Genomic DNA, 23,186 nt, shown 5'->3' on the forward strand with positions numbered 1-23,186 from the left:
AGTTTCTTCCCTATTTATTTTATAGCTATGGGAGTTTTATAACCACATCTCCAAAGACTAAATTATCAAACCCTAGTCCTCAATATAAAAATTCAAAAGGTTGTAAGGTATTTCAACTGCCAGCATCATGACCATTTTGGGTTAGATGATCATTGTAGGTCCCTTCCAACTCAAATAGTCTAATCAGTTCTACTCTAACAGATTAAGAAGAGTCTGTCCTTTTTCATAAGTTAGATTTCTTAATAAATGCTTCCTATTCCTTAGAATCACAGAATAGTTAGGGTTGGAAAAGACCTTAAGATCGTCAAGTTCCAACCCCCCTGCCATGGGCAGGGACACCTCACTCTAAACCATGTCACACAAGGCTCTGTCCAACCTGGCCTTGAACACTGCCAGGAATGGAGCATACACAGCTTCCTTGGGCAACCTATTTGAGTGCCTCTCAACCCTCACAGGAAAGAACTTCCTCCTTATATCCAATCTAAACTTCCCCTGTTTAAGTTTGAGCCCGTTACCCTTTCTCCTAGCACTAGAGTCCCTAATGAAGAGTCCATCCTCAGCACCCCTATAGGCCCCCTTCAGATACTGGAAGGCTGCTATGAGATCTCCACGCAGACTTCTCCACGCTGAACAGCCCCAACTTTCTCAGCCTTTCTTCATGCGCGAGGTGCTCCAGTCCCCTGATCATCCTCGTGGCCTTCCTCTGGACTTGTTCCAACCTTTCCATGTCCTTTTTATGTTGAGGACACCAGAACTGCACATAATACTCCCAACTGAGGTCTCATGAGAGCAGAATAAAGGGGCAGGATCACCTCCTTTGACCTGCTGATCATTCTCCTTTTGATGCAGCCCAGGATAACGGTTGGCTTTCTGGGCTGCAAGCGTACACTGAAGCTGGCTCATGTTCATTTTCTCATCGACCAGCACCCCAAAGTCCTTCTCCGCAGGGCTGCTCTGAAACTCTTCTCTGCCCAACCTGTAGCTGTGCCTGGGATTGCTCCCACCCAGGTGTAGGACCTTGCACTTGGCATGGTTAAACTTCATGAGGTTGGCATCAGCCCACCTCACAAGCGTGTCAAGCTCCCTCTGGATGACATTCCTTCCCTCCAGCGTATCAACCGAACCACACAGCTTGGTGTCATCATCAAACTTTTTGAAGGTGCACTCAATCCCACTGTCCATGTCAGCGACAAAGATGTTGAACAAGACCGGTCCCAACACCAATCCCTGAGTGACACCACTCGTTACTGGTCTCCAGCTGGACATTGAGCCATTGACCACAACTCTTTGCATGTGGCCATCCAGCCCTGATACACTATTGGAATATTTCTGAGAAAGCTGTCACAGATATATTTTCTGTAATTTCTTAGCAATAGTTTATCTCTTGCCTTCGGGACCCTTTTGCTAGTTCTTCCATTAGGCTATTGGTCTCTTCATGGACAGAACTTACATTTCATACTGTAGAGACACCACGCTATTAGGTTGCAAGATATCTCTCAATAATGCATTGAGCTGGAAAAAAAAAAAAAAAAAGCCAGGAAGAAAACAAGGAGGACAACTTCACCAACAAAATACCTGACCTTTGAAAAAAATCAGTAGTGACACTGGAAGATTACAGATAACCCACACTGCCCAGAGGAGGCCCAAAGCAAAGCTGTAAATGTTTTGGTTGCAGCAAGTCTACTGAAGAGGAGGCTGGCCCTAATACAGCAAGAACCAGTATATCCACTTGGCCTCAGGGATACTTGCCATCTTTTATTCAATAGTGTGAGATTAATCAAAAGGACTGTCTCCTGAGTCCCCCTGTCTTTGAACATAGCAAAGTAGTCTTCCAGCTAGGTAATAACCTAACCATGCCTGCAGAGGGAATTTCAACCTGTCTCTCTATCTGCCGATATTTCTGCTTCCAGATTAGTCTCAGTGCCAAGCACATATGACCATCATCTGCTAGGAAGGTTTAAGTGATTTTTTTTTTTAACCCTGCTTTAATTAAGTACCTTCATGTCACAAAGCCTTCTAATGAGACAGACAGGCAGTGAAGTTGGCTACAGGGTTTGGAATAAATAGTGAGAAAAGGAATTTTGGCAAAAATAAAACCAGAAACCAGTTTTCATGTGCTATAAAACTCATGTCTGAAATAAGAGAAATGCTTTGGTTCTGTGGATTCATGTACAACATTCACAGTGGTGATGCATACACTACAAAACAAATGAACCCAGGGTCACAGACATCTTTACAATATTTTCATGAAAAAAAATTAACACTAAAATGTTTTTCATTTGTATTATAACTACTTTTTACTAAGAAACACACAATGTAAAACCCAACAGTAAGCATTTTTCTCTTCATTCTATCCACTATGGATGAATCTTTAATTGGACTGTTCATGTATTTAATTTTTGAGAGGAAAAAGAGATTTCTATTTTTCAAAAATAAATACTACAGAACAGACAGAAGTGATGCAAAGAAAATTAAATTTTAAGGAGATGCAGTTAAATTACTCCTGCACTGCTGAACCCAGGACAGTGGTTTTGTCTGTTCGTGTTTGTGGGTTTTAGATTTTAAAAAGAATACTCCAAAGGATATTGACATTTTTGCTACAAACTTATCGTGCTTATCTTCAGGAACTGGAAAAGTCTTCAAATCCTTCTCAAGCTGCTGGAGTTGCTTCTCCATATGCTTCAGGCTCTTCTCCAGGTTTTCTGCTGAGACTAAAAAACAGAACATCCATTCTGTTAACAACTTAAAGACAACCCGTTGTTTGTAGAATACACGAGTTAAAACCGTACCCAAATCAGCATACTACGTTTTTCATTCTGAAGTAACAGAACACTGAACAAATTACAAAACAAGATGAGGGGGTAACTCCACAAGGTTCGGTTCCCCTCATTTAGGTGGTTGTCTTATTCTAATTAGATGTAGGCTCTTTGAACACTGCATTTTGTTTTATCTTTATGCCCAAGGTTTTGCACTGCAATTAACAATCTGTTTTAAATAACTTGAGATATACATATGCCAGTCTATTTCTTCTGATTAACCAAAGGACAGGTCCTGAAGCTACACCAAAAGCCATAAAGCTTTCTTCAGTCTCACTGGACTAAAGCAGAAAATGGGAACACTAGTATGGAAGATCACGAGGAAAGTAAGACCCTCAAAACACAGACAAAATGAGGCTACTAAACACCTATGCATGACACTCAAGATTCAATTCCATAATTTAAAAGCACAATGCTTGGTAAAAAACAAACAGAATTTGTCAGAGCAAAAGTGCTTGCCAGCTGGAGGGAAGTGCAAGCACTTGAAAGGGTGTGGCAGAATAAAACAGGGGCTTAGGAAAAAATAAAATAGTAAAGATGAAACATCAGGGATTTACAGAAGGATGTAGAAAAAGTGCAAATTTTCTTTATCAGAAAAGGAGAAATACAACTTCCATCCATTTAAGATAACACATGGAAGTTGAATGCTTTATTGAAAAACTGATTAAAATACCAAGACTAGAAGAGCAACCTGAGGATAATACCTATTCGCATGTATTCTATCTTGGATTAATATTATTGAAATCAGTTAAGACTTATTTCCTAACTGTTTATAAAGCAAACTTAACATTTAAATATATTCTGTAGGAATACATATAGATAAGAACATACTCTGTCTAGTAATTTGATTCTTTTTTAATCATTATTTACTCCATAATATGCAGCACTTACAAATGTAAAGCTATCTTAATCTAAAAAATCCCTGGACAAAGTTTGTGGTCCTATAATGTTCCTAGGATCTGACATGGTTCCACGATTTCATCCACCGATTAGACTTATGTGATAGAAAATATAAGATACTCACACTGAATACATCTTTCTCTCAAAAGATGACAGAGTCCCCAGAGGGCTAGAGTAAAATGTTGCATAGCAACTACAGTTGCATTCATAGCAGAAAGGTTAACACAACTATAAAATGATCAATGGCAACCTGTTAAAATCTTAACGGAAAATTAAAAAAAAACCAAACAAACCAAAAAGACAAAAAAGCCTACAATGCAAAAAACCCGAAAAAGGTTCACAGAGAAAGGCTGGGCAGAGAAGAGATTCAGAGCAGCCCTGCGGAGAAGGACTTGGGGATTCTGGTCAGTGAGAAAATGAACATGAGCCGAAAGCGTGTGCTTGGAGCCCAGAAAGCCAACCGTATCCTGGGCTGCATCAAAAGGAGTGTGACCAGCAGGTCAAAGGAGCTGATCCTGCCCCTCTACTCTGCTCTCAGGAGACCTCACTTGAGTATTGTGTGCAGTTCTGGTGTCCTCAACATAAAAAGGACATGGAACTGTTGGAAGAAGTCCAGAGGAGGGCCACAAGGATGATCAGGACCCTGGAACCTCCTGTATGAAGAAAGGCTGAGAAAATAGAATAGAATCATAGAATAGTTAGGGTTGGAAAGGACCTTAAGATCGTCAAGTTCCAACCCCCCTGCCATGGGCAGGGACACCTCGCTCTAAACCATATCACCCAAGGCCTCGTCCAACCTGGCCTTGAACAATGCCAGGGATGGAGCATTCACAACCTCCCTGGGCAACCCGTTCCAGTGCCTCACCACCCTAACAGCCAAGAAAATAGGGGCTGTTCAGCCTGACTTCATTAGGGACAGAGTGATAGGACAAGGGGCAATGGGTTCAAACTGAAACAGGGTAAGTTCAGGTTAGATAAAAGGGAGAAGTTCTTTACTGTGAAGGTGGTGAGGCACTGGAACAAGTTATGCCAAGTAGTGGTAAATGTTCCACCTCTGGCAGTGTTGAAGGCCAGGTTGGACAGGGCTTTCAGCAACCTGGTCTAGTGGAATGTGTCTCTGTCCATGGCAGGTTGGAAGATCGTCTCCTGATCTAACCTGTCATGAAGGGTTGGAAGTAGATTAGCTTAAGGTCCTTTCCAACCCAAACCATCCTATGATTGATATTATAATTCAGTCTTCACAGGTTCCAGAAGCAGACCTGATTTACTAGAAAGTCATGCTGTCACAAGAAGCCTTTGAGGGAGGGTACACACAATTTTAAAACAGTGATTTATATAGAAAGGTGCTAAGAAACACAGAATATAATACCTTGTGTTTGATGCAACTACTGATAGGACTTCACAGTATAGCTTGACTTGCATTAAGAGTTCACACTGTAAAAAGTGACATACTTAGAAAATGTCAGAATAATGAGACTCGGCAAGTAAACTTTAAAAAAAAACACAAAAACTTAAAACAAAAACAACCCTAAAAAACTCCAACCCACCAAAAATCTTCTGTTCTTTTGCCACTGAGCAGTTAAGCAGTTGATCAAGAATCTTCACATCTCTACCTTGTTTTGAAGGGTTTTTTTCCTGTCATGATCTTAAATTATTCCTCAGTAAAAAAAATCAGCATTCCTTTGATTTCAGCAGTGCACAACTATTAGATATATTTTACTTTAAGACTATATTTCTGTTGGTAGCTTCAAGCAGAAGCTAGCTCACAATATGCTGGTGATAGTTTGGTACTATTGTCTTTGCAACTTCCAATTTAGTGAAAACAGAGGGGAAAGAAAAAATAATCTGTAAATATAAGCAGTTCCTCAACAAAAACACGTGAAATACCCACTGACCTTCCTTAGTGCACCTCTGCAAGACATGGTATAAAATCTAAAAGCACATAGAAAAACAGCAGAAGAGGATAAAAATCCCTAACTTTGACCCCTAATTATAGGAGAATTCAGATACAAATCCAAGACAAATTAAAGTAAGCAATTTATATGATGTCTTGAAAACAAAGACAGTGTTAGTGAGCCTATAAGCCCAAGTTATCTGCTGAATACAATGCATATATACCTGCACGCTCTCTCACATGCACCCTCTGAACTCCCAGACCCTTCTTTCAAAAAGGGTCCTGAGATTTTTATAGGGAATAATTACATTTCTTCAACTTCTGCATTTCATTGTTTAAACAACTCTGTTCTTGAAGTTTTTTCTCTTGATTCAGGTTTTCCGATACCATGATTATTCCAGAAGCCTCTTCACCCACTTCTGCTTTAAAACCTTTTTGCACAGCATTTCAAGTGAGGACTCATTAGCCCTTTTAATGTTTGCATTACTATTTCTACAGTTTTACTGGAAATACCTTATTTGATTATCTTATGATAAAATATCCTTCTTTTCTTGACAGAAGCTCTTATTAGAGCATCAGGATGCATGATACGTGTACTGCATCTATGGATTATCATTTCTGTTACTCTCCTTCCTCAGGGTCATTGATGACAGTGATGACAATCCAATCCCCCTCTTGGCTGGCAAAGCTGTTTATTTGTCAGATATGCTCATTGATGTAATACCACAATTTATTTATTTTTTTGCAATAGTCCTTTTTGTCAGTACTTTATATTTCTCCCACTTTTTATTCTAAGGAATTTTCTCCCATTTTCCATAATAGCAAATCATAGATACGGTTTGATATTCTTTTATGTAGTCAAAATAGATTTCATGGGTCACAAAAAAAAAATAAATAAAAAAATCTCAAAACCAGCAGATTAGTGTGCTACAAATAACTTTATTTCCATTTTGTGCTACCCTCATTAACCTCCACATTTGACTATTCTTTCCTCCATTAATTTTCGTATCAGTAAAGTCAGGTAAAGAGATGTGGAATTGCCCAAATTATTCTTTTTTCCTTCAGTTTCTTAAATATTCTGTAGTCACACAACATTAATATAGCCACAACAAAACTTGGTAAAAATGTACTTATGAAACTTTTAGTTCCATATCTCAGTTAACTCAGAATGCAGAAATGGAAACTGGTATTTACAATATGAGAATGCAGTACTTTCAGCAAATTTATATGGAGACTTTTTGCTTCCCTCTCCCCCATATCCAGATCATTATTCTTGCTTAAAATTGAAGCAATATTTCATCTAGTTTAGAGACTATACTATCTTAAATCCAAGAAATAATACTCCAAAGCAAAGCAATACTACTTATGTGCTGTCTCATTTATATTGCTGTAAACCTTCTGCTACTTTTTGGAAGAGATATTTCAGCTGATATTTCAGAAACTCTACGTGACGCCCATGTAAGATAATTCTCTTGGATGGTTGCAATCTCCATATCAAGAAAATCTTCCTCTTGCCTACAGATATTTTGCTTCCCTTTTGCTATTCTGGCTCCTATATTCTGAAGAGAGTGACAGTGACAAGCTGATCTCCAGCCTGACACAGAAAACTATGTCATATTACTAAAATAAAAAAATCTGAAAATATATTTTTGCTTTTGCCATTTGAACTTCATACCAGGATGTTGAACAGAGTTTACTGACTGTCTGAAATTGCCAACATATTATCGATGCAAGATTTAAACTTATAGCTAAATGACAAAATATAGCCTACTTTCCTTCCCCGTAACCAACAAACCACCCTTTGTATTGTCCGATGGGTTTAAAAGCACTAACAGAGAAATGTTACAGAGGTAAAGTGTCAGATGGTTTTTGTAAACACCAGCAAAACCCTGAAGTAGCAATTAACAGTGGAATAAGAACTAGTTGGATATACCCCATGTCACAGAAAACCGAAAACTCTTTGAAATCCTTTTTTCTACAAAGCTCTGACAATGCCATTGCCTCTTGAGCCCTCACTTTCTCTTCTGTAGCCAAAGCAGACTCCACTTGCACACACAGAAAAAGCAACTCTATAAGCAGGGTTTAATTAATCTTTTTCTATTTAGAATTTAAAAGTGAGCATACTAATGTAGTGTAATTAATAAAAAATGCATAAACATTTTTGTACCCAGTTCACTAGTAATAATATTATCATCAGTAGAAACAGGCTTCAGATCTTATGCTGCATCCTATACTACCTATACAAGAGCCCTGGTCTGATACACTAGTCATAAACTTATTCTGAGAACCTCCTGGTGAAATGTAGGCTGACACCACATGCTTCTTTTTACGATGTAAAGTTTAAGCTCAAAACTTGAAAACGTGGGCAAAAGTTGGAAACAGTAAGCTCCAAATGACAAATTATTCCCTCATGGTCAGTTATTCATTACTAGATTGCTATTGGAAGAAAGAAGCAGCTGCTAAAGCAATGGCGAAGAAATGGCAAAGCAATAGGATATGGCACTTGCTTCAGCACAGGGAAGTAATAACCCTCAGTGTTGCACAGTACACAGTGATATAGTTTAATGGTGGACTACGAGCTGCCAAGCAATAGAATAATCTTTTAAACAAAGGAGTCAAATTTGGAGGAGGGAAGAGAAAGACGACCTGGAATCAGTTCTGGCTTCCCCCACTGAAAAGCTCGTAAGCCTCATCACTACAACCCTTGGGGACCCAGACCGTGACGTCCTGCGATGACTGCAGTGCATTGTACATTCATGGCTAATTTAGGATACAGTTATTAATAAATAACTGCCTTGAATATGATGTGATAGTGATTAATAATGATTAAGAACGAGCCATTAGCATGAAATGTTAATGAATATCAGTCTAGTAAAGCTTAAATAAAATTTTAAAGCCAGCCAGATTTATCACTCTTCTAAACAATCCCATCACTGCAATCTCTAACTCCCTTAGACAGATATACAGGGAGCAAGATAAACAAGCCTCAACATACGTATATATGCATTTGCAATACTTCCCTACTCATTAAAATTAAGCTTTTTCACCTCCAAGGTTCTATGCACATGCACAATGTATTCAGCTTTTCTGTTCCAATGCCCTTTCCAACATATTAAGGCTCCTCCTACAAATGATTTCTGCATAACCCATTTGATATTTTTATTTTATCTTTCTGCAGATCTCTACATTTTTTAACCACAGAGTATTGATATTATTTGTCTTAATTTCACTATCACTTACAATGCTATACAGCAATGAAAGCTTTCAATAACATCCAGATATTTATACCCAGTTTAATAAACATGAACTTAAAAGTACTGAACAGCTTTATGTGAATCCTGAGCTGTCTACAGATCAAACTGTCTACACGTTTAAATAACTGGGGGGGCCCCCGGGCAAAGGGGCTCAAGGACTGCACCAGGGATTGGCCATGATACTTAACAGTATGGGATAGTATAGCCCATACTTCATGGACTACTAACATACATCAATATCATATTAGAAATCAAAGCGCTGTTTTGGTAAAAATGTGTAAAAACCCTCTTGCTTCGTATTTGATTTGCTAATTCATGCTTGTAAGAGATGCATATATTTCCATGCCCTAAAGAAATAGAATATTTCACTTATGTTTTAGTAGTTCATTGCATGATCGTTTCTTAAAATTACTTGCCAGATAACAGTACTGTGCACAACTTAAAGCCAAACATTAAAAGAAATAAGATTATTTGCAATAAATACATAACGATAGTGCATGTTTCATCAGCTTTTAAACCCCAAAATTTTTATATGATGAAATGCACTCAGACCAAAGAAAAAAAAAGATAAATTTCAAAAGAAGCTGTGTTTAATTATTTATTTTCAGCGAGTTCACTTTCTTAAAAAATGGTTCAGACAAGATTATGTCAAGTCTATAGTGAGCTGATGTAGGATTTGTGTCCCAATAGAGCAAAAATTTTATCGATTACAGGTATAAAAACGGGGGCAAAAACAATAAACACAAAATTGCACTAATATTTAAAGGTGTACTTAAACCACACCAAAATGAATTTCCCTTTGCAAATTTTTAATGCCCCTGGTATAGAATCACAGAATGGTTTGCGTTCGAAGATAATTTAGTTCCAACCCCCCTGCCCTTCTTTGTCCATCACTACTTTGTTAAATCAGTATTTATTTTAAGGTTAATACCAATACTTCATACTTAATATGTGTCTTGTTTGAAGGCCAAATCTGACCAAAGCTTTAATTCCTATTATTTTTTATATCTTGAGACACATAATTTGGTATTTGCTACTCTGAACACCACATTTATATGATTATTGTTATAAGCAACCTATCCCCATCTTAAACACAGAATCATAGACTAGTCAGGGTTGGAAAGGACCTTAAGATCATCTAGTTCCAACCCCCCTGCCATGCCAAGGGAAGCCTCACAATAACGATATCACCCAAGGCTCTGTCCAACCTGGCCTTGGACAGCACCAGGGCTGGAGCATTCACAGCTTCCTTGCGCAACCCATTCTAGTGCCTCACCACCCTCACAGGAAAGAACTTCTTCCTTACATTCAATCTAAACTTCCTCCGCTTAAGTTGTAACCCGTTACCCCTTGTCCTATCACTACAGTCCCTAATGAAGAGTCCATCCCCAGCACCCCTTTAGGCCCCCTTCAGATACTGGAAGGCTGCTCTGAGGTCTCCTTGCAGCCTTCTCTTCTCCAGGGTGAACAGCCCCAACTTCTTAAGCCTATCTTCATCAACCTCGTGGCCCTCCTCTGGACTTTTTCCAGCACTTCCATGTCCTTTTTATGTTGAGGACACCAGAACTGCACATAATACTCCCAACGGAGGTCTCACAAGAGCAGAGTAGAGGGGCAGGATCACCTCCTTCGACCTGCTGGTCACTCTCCTTTTGATGCAGCCCAGGATGCAGTTGGCTTTCTGGGCTGCCAGCACACACTGCTGGCTCATGTTCATTTTCTCATCAACCAGCACCCCCAAGTCCTTCTCCTCACGGCTGCTCTGAATCTCTTCTCTGCCCCAACCTGTAGCTGTATCTGGGATTGCTCCCACCCAGGTGAAAGACCTTGCACTTGTTATGGTTAAACTTCACAAGGTTGGCATCAGCCCACCTCACAAGCATGTCAAGGTCCCTCTGGATGGCATTCCTTCCATCCAGCATATCAACCGAACCACACAGCTTGGTGTCATCGGCAAACTTGCTGAGGGCGCACTCAATCATCACTTGAAGTATTGTGTACAGTTCTGGTGTCCTCAACATAAAAAGGACATGAATCTGTTGGAATAAGTCCAGAGAGGGCCACGAGAATGATCAGGGGACTGGAGCACGTCCCGTATGAAGAAAGGCTGAGAAAGTTGGGGCTGTTCAGCCTGGAGAAGTCTGCATGGAGACCTCATAGCAGCCTTCCAGTACCTGAAGGGGGCATATAGGGATGCTGGGGAGGGACTCTTCATTAGGGACTGCAGTGATTGGACAAGGGGTAATGGGTTCAAACTTAAACAGGGGAAGTTTAGATTGGATATAAGGAGGAAATTCTTTCCTGTTAGGGTGGTGAGGCACTGGAATAGGTTGCCCAGGGAGGTTGTGAATGCTCCATCCCTGGCAGTGTTCAAGGCCAGGTCGGACAAGGCCTTGGGTGATATGGTTTAGAGCGAGGTGTCGCTGCCCATGGCAGAGGGGTTGGATCTTGGTGATCTTAAGGTCCTTTCCAACCCTAACTATTCTATGATTCTATGTTGAACACTTGTTACTGGTCTCCAGCTGGACATTGAGCCATTGACCACAACTCCTTGCGTGTGGCCATCCAGGCAGTTCTTTATCCACTGAGTGGTCCACCTATCAAATTGATGTCTCTCCAATTTAGAGACAAGGACGTCATGCGGGACCATATAATTGTATTTTTTTCTACCAAGGAAAATATGGCTCAAGGAGGGAATTCTGTAACCCTACTCTTTCGATAGTTAGGCACATTGACTGCATTTCTAAACTGATCTGTAATTGTGGCAATGTAATTAATAGAAGTTTTTTCTTCTTCATTACCCCATCAGCACTCTAGTCCTCTTCCTGTGATATTGAAACTCTCCTCTAACAACAGCTTTTAATTTTGTCTTATCACGTCATTTACTAGGAATTTCTACTCCTAGTGAAAGCAAATCTTTACTGAACATTACAGTAAATCTAGAAATCACAATAGGTACAACTGCTCCCCAGACAAGTAAATTCCTTTACAAAATTTGCCATAGACTTTCAGAAATTTTGCAATAGGAAAATACTCCTTTCCTTGTGATATACAGATTTCTTATAGCATACATATTAATACTGTTCTCTCTGCTGTCTTAATGGTTTTAAATATTAGTGAGGGTGTTCTGCTGTTTAATGAATATAGATTAAGCTTCAGATTTACAGTTTGGCTTCTGGATTAAAAAAATAAGAAAAAAATGAAAAAAAGTCAAAACTGAGAAAAACAATAAGTTACTTGTAAAGTGACAATGAGCTAATGACTTTTAGAGGAAGAAAAAGCTGCAGTTTTGTATTGTTATTAAAATACGAAAGGCTTTATACACTGATACCTGTACGGTCTGTGCAAATTAGAGTCAATCAATAAAACAGCAGCCTGGATAAACACAATATAAATCTTTATAGTACCATAAAATAAGAAATTAGTAAAGTGTATTAAATTACCAAAATATTTCTTCTCTAGAATACTAATAGAAAAGCAGGAACGTCATTATGTTAAAAGAGACAGCTTTAATTATATGAATCTTCAGGAACTGTCATATCAGTAAGCTCATTAGCTGCAATGAAAGTTCCTCCTGCTGATCTAAATGTACTTAAAAAACAGGATGTGTTATACTTCAAAGCAAAAAGGTATCTTTAATTCATGTACTGTAACAGTGAGTTAAGCCTACTGTTAGTATTACAAAAGTAGAAACTAAAACTTCAGCACATAATGGAAAGGGGGCAAATTAAATACTTTGAAGTAAACTACAATTGCGTAGGTCACAAGTCTCTTGCTGCTTCCCTCTCAAAGTTATATTTTTTAAAATTAGGAATTTTTTTTTCTACTGCAATCATTATTTTCATTGTGAATGTTCTACCATTACAAAATGCTAAAAAATACATGTTCACAGTTAACAGACCTTGTCACTGCTCTTAAAGTCTTCCAAACTATGTTAACAGTTTACTGTATGACAATTACTGGACAATACTTAATGAGATGAAAGGAACAGAAATACTTCTTCTAAAAAAGGATAAAAAGAAAATGAGCTGCTAAACGTTATAGTGTTCTAATGTTCACCATTTTGAATAAAAAATAACTAGAAAGAGAATTTTTAAGAATAAGCAAATACAAAATTAAAAAGATACAAAAATAGGCTGGTTGATAAAAGGCCAGTCCTGTCAAGGAAGAATTCCAAAAAGGAATCTTTCTAAGAAACTTGTGAAAGACTCAACAATCACTTGTTAGTGATCAAATCAAAACCAATAAATGCACAGTATAGTCCCATTCCTATACAGTGTGTTCAACTTCAAGTCTTCTGTTCATACTTTTCAAAAGGCATTTACATATTTCTGCCACATTATTACTTATAATTTAAAAGGAAATAGCAAAAATTATGTTTATGCCCCATACAAAATGCAGATTTATTGTATCTGAAGAAATGAATGTGCAGACAGGAAATAAAAACCAGCTCAATTGAAAAAAAAAATAGCTTGCAAAAAAGGTATAGGAAAAAAAAATATTATCAAACTTAAGTGGTTTATTCTTGTGAATTACTTTTAAAAATTACTTCAGAGCATAAAGCTCAGTGAAACCATGATGAGAAAGGCATTCCATCACCTCTACAAGGCTCTAACCTCTGAATAAAAGGTAGAAAAAAGGAGAATGCTCTAGTCCCTCAGTACCCAAATCCTGCTGAAACACAATCAGTATATCTTCTGGAATAAGCATATTTGTCTCCATGACCATCAAGATAAAAGGTGTTTGATGTCTTTCTTTCTGTCTCTCTCTGTAGCAGTCGTAATGATGCCTTGTCACATCTCCTGTGTTTCCCAGTTCACAGTGGAAGCCTCACTGCAAACCATTCTTGGTCAACCTGTTAGTCCTTCTGAGCATATTGATTAGTTACATCAGACCAGGTAAGTCCATTTTGTTGAATATGGTTGATCACAACCACAGCTTCACAATGTTTTTGAACTGACCTTTTGGCAAGCTTAAGCAGTAATAGCTACTTTGTTAAAAATTTACTCTGCAAAAGCTGATACATATTAAATCAACTTGCCTTGTAAAAACATACTTATGCAAAATTACTAAAAAGTTTTTAAAATAACCCCACATGAGCTGTAATCTTTGGAATCTGCTAAATTTTCCAAAATTCCAGTGCAGGCGGAATCTTTCAAAACAAAATGCAATTTTGCAGGCAGGAAAACAAGTATAAACACACACACTGACATGCTAATCTGTTGACGACATCCTATGCCTTTGCATTTTTCATACAGTAAAACTGAAATGTAAAATGCATCTCATAGTACACTGAAGTAAATTTGATACATAACCTTGAAAACATGGTCACTGAAACCTTGAAAACATGGTTGTTGATTTCTATTCCACAATGTACGGTGTGAGATCAAAAATTCATCTGGTCAATAGCAGATACGTAAAAAGGAACAGAAAACCTGGACTAACTGGTAATTTTATTGGGTACTCTTCAAATGGTCAGTGGTTTACATCTCATCAGCTTCATGTAAGATGGATTGTCTACACTGAAAATAAGGGCTTTTAATAAGGAATATTTTGGGGTTTCTGACTGATATAAAAAATTCAACCACAATACACCCACCACCACACTAAAACTATTAATCATCATCATCTTCAATGGCCAGGTGACACTGAAAATAATGTATAAAATACTAATTTTATGTACAACAGAAACTCCTTCTACTACCAGTACAAACACTGAGACGAACAGCTTGAAGCGTTTGACAGTTATTTAAAAATACGTGACCTTCTAAGTGGTTATGCACCAACTAAAATTTGAAACTTTAAAACCCATGAGAACAGACAGTGAACTCAACGTGAGTGACCACTGTCTCAAGTTCTCTGTCAGAAGCAGGTTTTACAAAGCTGTAGTTTGTGGCAGGAAGACTGACTGAGGCATAAAAGTGACACTGTATAAAACAATACAGATAAACAGTGACATTCTCCAAACTCACATAAAATAAAAAATTATTAACCGAGACAGCCCATCCAATCTTCTTTTACTGCAAGAGTAGGACAGTGCTAAGATGGCATCAATTTCTAACTCAGTGCTTAGTCAGTTTAAATTACTTAAGCTGTGACAAAATATGGAGAAGGCACTCTTAATTAAGATATTAACTGCAAAAGAATGTTGCTGTGTATACTAAGATTTACCATATTATATAACGCATGATGAAGCAGCAAAAAGAGGAATTTATTTTTTCAGACTTCCAGTGCTGCTGCTGCATAAGAAACATACATACAGGAAAGACAAAACTTTCTGATTCATATTCAGAAAATAAAACTAAAATAATAATAAAAAAATGAAGTGATGATATGACGGCTTTTCTGCATTTCTGAATTAAAAGACACTGAATGATCATACTACACTTATCATATAGAAGATTGAAATTTGGAAATAGTTTAAGATCTGGTAATAGAAAAGAACTTCTAAAAGAAATACATTTTGGACAATGATTCAGGAAAATATGTTAAAAGAAATGCAATGGGAAATCCTGTAGTAAATAATAGAAGACCAAATAATAAATAACTTCCAAGACCACTTGCAGCAGCTCAAATTACTGATCTATGATATAGACTATTAATATGTATTTTTTAATAATCTTAGTAAAAGATAAGCATCAGCTCATAAAATATGCATCACACTCATCACACAAAACACACTGTAATGCAGTCAGAATCAAAACTTTTAGTTTGTTATACAAACCTTTACTAGCTTTATCTAAATGTTGAAAATCCTCAACAAAACTCAGGACATCCTGATAGCTTTCTTCACAGACTTCTACTAGAAAATGGAGCAATGTTGTTTTTTGATCTGCCGACTTTGTGTCCTTCAGCTAGAGAGAAAAAAGGAAACGTTAGAACACTAAGAATAAGATTACTTCTGACTATTTTGATAATGAACATATATTTCTAATTGTGAACCGAAGAAAGGCAAGAACAAACTGCTGAACTGGTACAGCTCTTTCAAAGAAAACCCTAAGGAACATGTTGTTTCATTTACCCCCTTGCTAAAAATACCCACAAAGATCACATTAAATATTTTTAAAATTCTAAATATTTGAGTTCTGTACTCAAAACCAGTACACATTTCTCTTTTTAAAATGTAATTATTTAAGCAATATAGGAATAATTGCAAAACTGTGAATAGACTCATGAAAGTGTAGAAAAATAAAAACAAAAATCAGAGCTAAATCAACAAAAGCTAATAATACGTTGCGCATACACACTTTGTGATGTGATTTCCTTATGTGTGAAGCTAACTCTAAGATAACAATATTTATGCAGTTGAACTGCAACCTCAACCTGCACAATTTCTTCCTTTTATCAGTTCTCAATAGGGCAAACAACAGTTCATAAGCTTCATTGTTTAAAAACTTTAACTTAAAATTCTTAAGCACAAACTTTTCTTTCAGCATCCTTTACACATACAAAATTATTTTAAGCCCAGCTATTTTAAAATTTGCAGTTGCTCATGTAAAAACACTGACAACTGGCAAACATTAGGTTATATGTTACTGTTGTAGTCTCCAATTTGAGCTAGTCTTTAAAATAATAAGAGAGATTTTTAGAATTAGAAAATGACATCTCATAGGAAAGTTTTTCTTCACTACTTAAAAACTTTCTACATAAACCAATTTGAAAGTATACATGAACATAGGCACGTATAAAGTATGCACACACACTGAAGGGCTGCCACAATTGCACACAGACTTGTGTATCTGAATACTGGGGGAAAAGTCTTAAGTGCTAGTCATTATAGTGTGCTAAAGTAGAAAATTTGTGGTAGTTTGTTTCAACTTCAAGACTGTTCTTTAGTTTGGTTACTATGAAAAATACAAGTGATAAGCAATGCTCAACCAGTGTAAGAGAACTAAAGCAACAAGGCAGAGAGGAAAAATGACCTCCCTTTCCCAGGAGGTTCAAAACCAGACACAGATTTATATGGGGATTACTTCTGAACAGGAAATGAAAGCAAGATCAATCCCAACCTAAATATACATACAGTACCTGTGCAGTATCCTCAGAGATCACTTAAAGGGCATTTTATTGATCTGATTTAAAAACCAAATTATATTGTTTGCTTTTTCTATACTGTATCAAAATTAAAATAAAGAATTTTGAATGGTGGTGATCACATATGGGTGATACTTCATACTTCACTGTAAAAGTCAGTGATTACTGTCAAAGATCAAAATGACACTATCTTAATACAGAATGTATATATCTTCCTTCTGACAAATGGATTAATAACGTGAGGCGTAATTTTCAAAATAAATAAAACACACAACACATACATATCAAAACAAAGAAACATATTATATGGTCATTATTGTATGCAGTGTTATAAGTTACTTCTGCTGTAGAGAATCTCAGTGAGAAATGTCTCAATAGTTGAAACATCACGCAATTTCTATAAAGTGACACTGCTTAAAATACCTGTAGTTAACAAAAGTTAGTTTTAAAAACCAATCACTGTTATAAGCATGCATATAAGTCTAATACATCACTATTTAATAAACAATTGAGTATTAGCATCAGAACATCATACCTCTCTTCTGAGAATATGCACACATGTGATACAAAACCTTTACAGTCCAATTCTACGTGATGCAGGGAGAAGGCAAGATATAGAAGTGGAAGATACCCACTTTTCTGCAAAGTGGATAGTCCATATAGATCCCTATGCATATTTGGGCACCACTGAAGAACAAATGTTATATTCTTCAAATATTATAGACATCAACATCTTCAAAGGATAGAATCCACTTCAAATTTGTTTAGTTCTTAGAACCCCTACTGAAAACTGCTGTTTAGACAACCAAGTGGTCTGCAATTTGCAGCTTTCTAGTTTTGGGCCTTGAAGGAATACTGGTTTGGGAGGGATTTTTCCTGTTTTAATAGTAATATTTGTAATAGTTGAGCCACTTCATTATTCTCAGAACAGAGGAGATAAAGCATTAACCAAGACATTACACACAGTTAAGAAAATACCCAAATTACACATACATAGTTTTACCTCCATGTTTCCAGACAAAGTGATCTGTCTGTGTATGACACTATTTCATAACCAGTGAAGACTTGGCACTCACGGACTTCCTAAATGAGGCCACAATTGAATGAGGTAAATTAGGAAATGGTGACTAGTACCCTGATACATGTAGGATAGTAAATGCAAAGCGATTCCCTCTGAAAATCTCTCAGCCTTCAAAAGAACAAGTAGTTCAATGTAGGTTGCATTTGTCCTGGGACATCTAGTGGCAGAGATCTCAGATCTTACAGACAAAATCTAAGGTGGCCATAGTTGCTTTGCTTCCCAGAAAAACTTAACATAATTCATATTTCTTTTCTAATCATAGAACGGTTTGGCTTGGAAGGGACCTTTAAAGCTCATCCAGTCCAATGCCCCTGCCCTGGGTAGGGACATCAATGAATTCATTCAACAACCATTAAAGTTGCGTTCTTTTCTCCTAGAAAAGATTTTAAGTTCCATGGTCTGGTATTTACAAACCAGCATGAAGTGATGCCAAATAAAACATGTATGAAACCTTTGTCATTGGAACTTCATTTTTTTACTTACACATTCCTTACGTAAATGAAACATACTGAGTACTATATGTTTATGCATAAATTAATGAAGTCCTGAAAGGAGTAAAACAGTATCACCATGTCTAATCAGATGATACAATGCTAAAATGACACCATAATAAGCATTTTGATAACAGTGAGTAATTTACCTTTTTTTGGTCCTTATTGCTTTGCATCTACTTCATCTACAGATTACTGGTAGTGATCAGCATTTCCCTTGACTAGAAGGTTGGATTAGATGATTACTGACATCCCTTCCCACCTGAATTATTTCCTGATTTTAAGAAACACATAAACACTTTCCAAATAGTCAACTAAATACTCGATTCAAAATATTGCTTATTTTAGCTCTTACTTAGGTCTCAAGGAGATTTTGAGTATTATTAGCATACCTAGATTTCAAAAGCTTTGCAAAGTCTTCTTCACTACCAATTCTTAACTACCCTTGCAGCTAAAAAGCTTTCTTATCTTTTATGCAAACTTTTTTTGTTATCAGTAAAGCCAATTAATTATTTCATCTCCTACCTTAGCCACATAGAAAACAAGTGTTCAAATGCCTTCTTTATCATAAATTAATAGCAAAAGGACACTATTATGTCCTCTTCACATCCCTCTCCTTGTTTTTCCAAATTAAAAACACCCAAATGTTTTTTCTCATTTTAGAAGTGTTACATGTTACTATCATCTGGATTCTTACCAATCTTTGTTTTCTGTAGTAATTAAGACAAGACTTCACTTAAAACATTATCAGTACCAACTAAGTAGTAGATAATTACCAACTTTATCGTACATAGAGGGTCCACTAAAAGAGACATTTTTTTCTCTCTAGCAGAACAGTGTAACCTCCTGTAAAGCTAAATAACCTTTAAGAGTGCAAATCTAAGCAACTATGACATCCTAGATTATCAAATGCATTTAATGCCAGAACACTATAGAGCTACCCAGGACATAAAAGGGCATTCTGGAATTCTGCCATTCACCCCTTACTTTCAATATCTACATACATCAGTTAAATTTCCTGTATGTAGTACTTCATGGTACTCTTCAAAACTGTCATATTCTAGATGTTAAATTATTCCTCCAAGATATTTTTAAATTTGATCCTGCTCTGCAAAGTGCCAGTAACAATTACCCTCATATTGTTCTCATATTTCTTTTTTTTATTGCTGTATTTATTAAAAATACAGAAAATATAAGGAGAGCTAGAACAGCTACTTGTAAAATCATACCTAAAAAGTAAATGCACCCACCTGTAGAGAGAACCTTTAATACCTTTCCTTCTGCATATGTTTCTCAACAAATTGTACTTCAAATTTAATTTCATCTACACTGTATTTCTCTATGTGGTTGATACATGCTTAAATGTTTACTTCGGAGTAAGAAAGGTATACAGCTTATTGTCTATGAGTATTTAAGTTACAGTATCACATTCAACAGTTGAGAACCACAGTGAAAGAATTATTCCAGAAACATGGAAGAGTGTGACTAAAGAATGTAGAAGTTAACATATTGTATTTTATCTTGTGTAAAAAGATAAAGAAGCTGACAGAAGACAAAGAGTACATACAAAGTCCCCAGTAATTCCTTTCTCAAAAGGAGTATTACATACGTGCACTCTCTGCAGATTTTGCAGTGACCTTCCAGAGGGCACAGGAAAAAAAATAACAACACTTATCAAGGGGAAGGCAATAAGGATTAGAGTCAACTATAAGTTTACACTCAGAAAAGTGTAGATGTCTTCTTGTATACACCTTATATAAAAGTTTAAAGAGTGAAAATGTAAGGAAAATTAGATGAAACAGGCAACTAATGAAACTGAGCAACAATAAAAGAGAATTAAATAAAGAGAAAATATCTGTAAAAGAGAAAACATAACTTTTAAAACAGATTAAAATGCGACAGTCTTAGAAGGGCTCATACATGTAAGACTACAACATCACTATGATCGCAGTAATATGGCTTTTGCATAACCTCATTTAGTTTGGTTTGGTTCGTTTAGCATTCATTCAAAGTAAAATCTTGCAAAAGTTTAAATGCAAGCCAGTCTCAAGATGACTGTACACAGTTTAGCTGTACTGCTCAAACCATCAACTAATGTTAAGAATTATAAAATAAAAAAAAAAGAAGAAACCAAAGAATTAACTGATTAACTGCAGGAAAAACATCAAAACAAGGTATTTAAGTAGCACAATAAAAACAAATGAAAAAGTGAATGTGTTACTCAACACAGATAGTTCAAAACTCACTTTACACAGGGAGCTGAGATTATATCCAAAGGTCTGTGCATTCCGAGAACCTGCATTCATGTAGTTTCCCATTAACAGTACTAGTTCCAGCAGCTTGCTAAAGCTTTTACTCTTCTTTATCTCTTCACAGGCAGCACTGACAGCCATGATGTCAGGTTTGATGTTGTTCACCTGCTCCTCAAACTGAAGCTTAAAAAGAATAGCACTGAGCCGTGGCTGTAGTCTCTTCACGTTGCTCATCTGATTGAAAAGAAAATAGGAGATTTCCTTTAAAATTCATGGTACACTTTGGCACTGTACAAATGCATACAATCTGAAATGATTTATTGGTGTGACAGGTTTGAAGAAGCAATATATCTGCTATAACTGATAGCAAATGAATGAATGAATGAGAGACACTTGGGTAAGCAACTGAAATCCCATCTTGTGGTTAATATGAACTGCCCCCATCCTTTCCCAATAACTAGTATGTGTAAGCAATAAAAGATAAAGTGTCATCATATATCACATCTGTCAACTCATATACCAAATCCTATAAAACTAATTCAAGTTTATGACCTGGTTGTTACAAAGTAATAAAAGTACTTCACAAATTTTGTGTAACTCAGGATGTACCAAAACAAGGCAAATCTCATTTTCTGGTGCAAATATTTAAAAGCTGATTTCAATAAGAGCTTGCAGTAAACTTGCAGGAAAATAACAGCTTTGAAAAATCTCAGCTACGAAACACTTCATATAGCATACATTAATATATGCCAGTATTCGTACCCCACTGTACTCTTGCATATATTAACCGTATACAGTTAATTAGGTAAACCAGAATGATACCAGAAAACAATACCTTCTGTAGATCATATGCAAAAGACTTGGCTTTTTCTATGGTTTACTGATCAGGTATTTTCAAAAGAAGATTCAATTCCCATATAGCATAGGTCACTGAATTCCCACCCCAGACATACTTAGCACATTATTTACTATATCTAAACAAGAAGATCCCAAATGTTATCACTTCTTTAGTCAAGGAACACTGAATGCATTCAGTAAATTAAATTCCTCCATCTCTCAAGTCTCCAGTGTACTCCAACTCTATCACATAAATCTTCAAACATTTTTTGGCTTGGCATCACATACAATCCCAGATGCTTACTATTTTCCATTCTTGCTCCTTTTCTCCTTAAGCAGGCATTAAATATTCCTTGCTCTTTCCTTCTTCCATGGCAGAAATAGGGTTTTCTCCAACCTGCTCTGTTTCCACATGTAAAATACTATTCTCAAATTTTTCCATGAGCTTCTTCCCTCATTTTTCCCTCCCCATTTTCTCACCAGCTCGATGAATTCCATTAACACCTTCTTCCCCATACCTGCATTTTTTCTTTTCAAGGCAAGGTTCAAGCCAATAATGCCTTGACAATTCCTGAAATCTTTAACCAGGTTTTGGGCTTTTTAAAAATAAAACACATGTGTTATGGTTTCCAGCTATCAATACTTTTCAGTGCAAGAAAAGAAGCAATAATATTGGCGTTTCTGCAAAGTAATAGGTTTCATAAAGTAGACTTAAGTTGGCCTTTACGTTAGAAATATCCCACTCCAACCCACAGTGATGCCTAAGGTTTTGCAATACACTTCTCAACCCATACCTAGTCTATCAATGTTAAAATAGCTCTGACACTGCAACGTTCACAAGTGTTTGGTGCTGATTAACCCACAAGAGACTCAGTGATGAGCATAATGGTGACACTCTTCATCTATTACAGTGGAAAATCAAACACCTTACCTTACTTAATCTGATACTGAAGGCTGTCTAATCTAGAGTTGGTTTGATATAGAATCAGAAAAGGATGGAATTTTCAGTCTATTGGGTTTACAGTGGCAGCATTAAAAAACAAAATCAGAGTTAACATTTTATGCTACCACACCACTTCGCAATATTTGCCTAGCAGTGAAACCACCTGATGATGCCCTACTGAAGAAAACATACTGTTTGTACTTTAACACAAATAAGAAATATTGAAGTAAAATAAGCAATCTTTTCCAGTAACCACGCTTTGGTTTTGAACACAGAGCACACAAACATAATGTCTTTCAGATAAGACTAAGTTAAAAATCAACTCCAGTATTAAGATTTTATCCACAGACTGCCTTCAAATTGCTCCTAAAGTAAAACACTGAAAAGCATATAGATTGAACATTAGCTCAGTATCAACTGTAGGCAGTTATTCTGTACTCATCATAGACTCATAGAATAGTTAGTGTTGGAAAGGACCTTAGGATCACCTAGCTCCACCCCCCACTGCCATAGGCAGGGACACCTCACACTAAACCATGTCACCAAAGACTCTGTCCATCCTGGCCCTGAAAACCTCCGTGGCCCTTGTTCTCATGGGTGATTTCAACCACCCTGACATCTGTTGGAATGACAGTATGGCCTGGCACAAGCAATCCAGGAGGTTCCTTGATTGTGTGGAAGACA

The 23,186-nt window shown here is 36.8% G+C and overlaps 1 protein-coding gene across 1 annotated transcript in view; it reads right to left on the reverse strand.

Moving 5' to 3' along the window:
- The window catches only part of DIAPH3 (diaphanous related formin 3), a 216,670-nt gene that overhangs the window by 87,989 nt on the left and 105,495 nt on the right, over nucleotides 1–23,186 (reverse strand). The window contains exons 21-23 of the mRNA XM_061354886.1: nucleotides 20,717–20,956; nucleotides 15,589–15,718; nucleotides 2,587–2,711 (exon numbers count right to left, since the gene is read on the reverse strand). Of these exons, the coding sequence (XP_061210870.1) occupies nucleotides 2,587–2,711; nucleotides 15,589–15,718; nucleotides 20,717–20,956 (495 nt within the window). The remainder of the gene's footprint in view (nucleotides 1–2,586; nucleotides 2,712–15,588; nucleotides 15,719–20,716; nucleotides 20,957–23,186) is intronic.

This window comes from Neopsephotus bourkii, unplaced genomic scaffold (genome assembly GCF_033783945.1).
Source record: "Neopsephotus bourkii isolate Nb327-2 ecotype Australia unplaced genomic scaffold, CSIRO-AGI_Nbou_v1 NB_83, whole genome shotgun sequence".
Lineage (NCBI taxonomy): Eukaryota > Metazoa > Chordata > Aves > Psittaciformes > Psittacidae > Neopsephotus > Neopsephotus bourkii.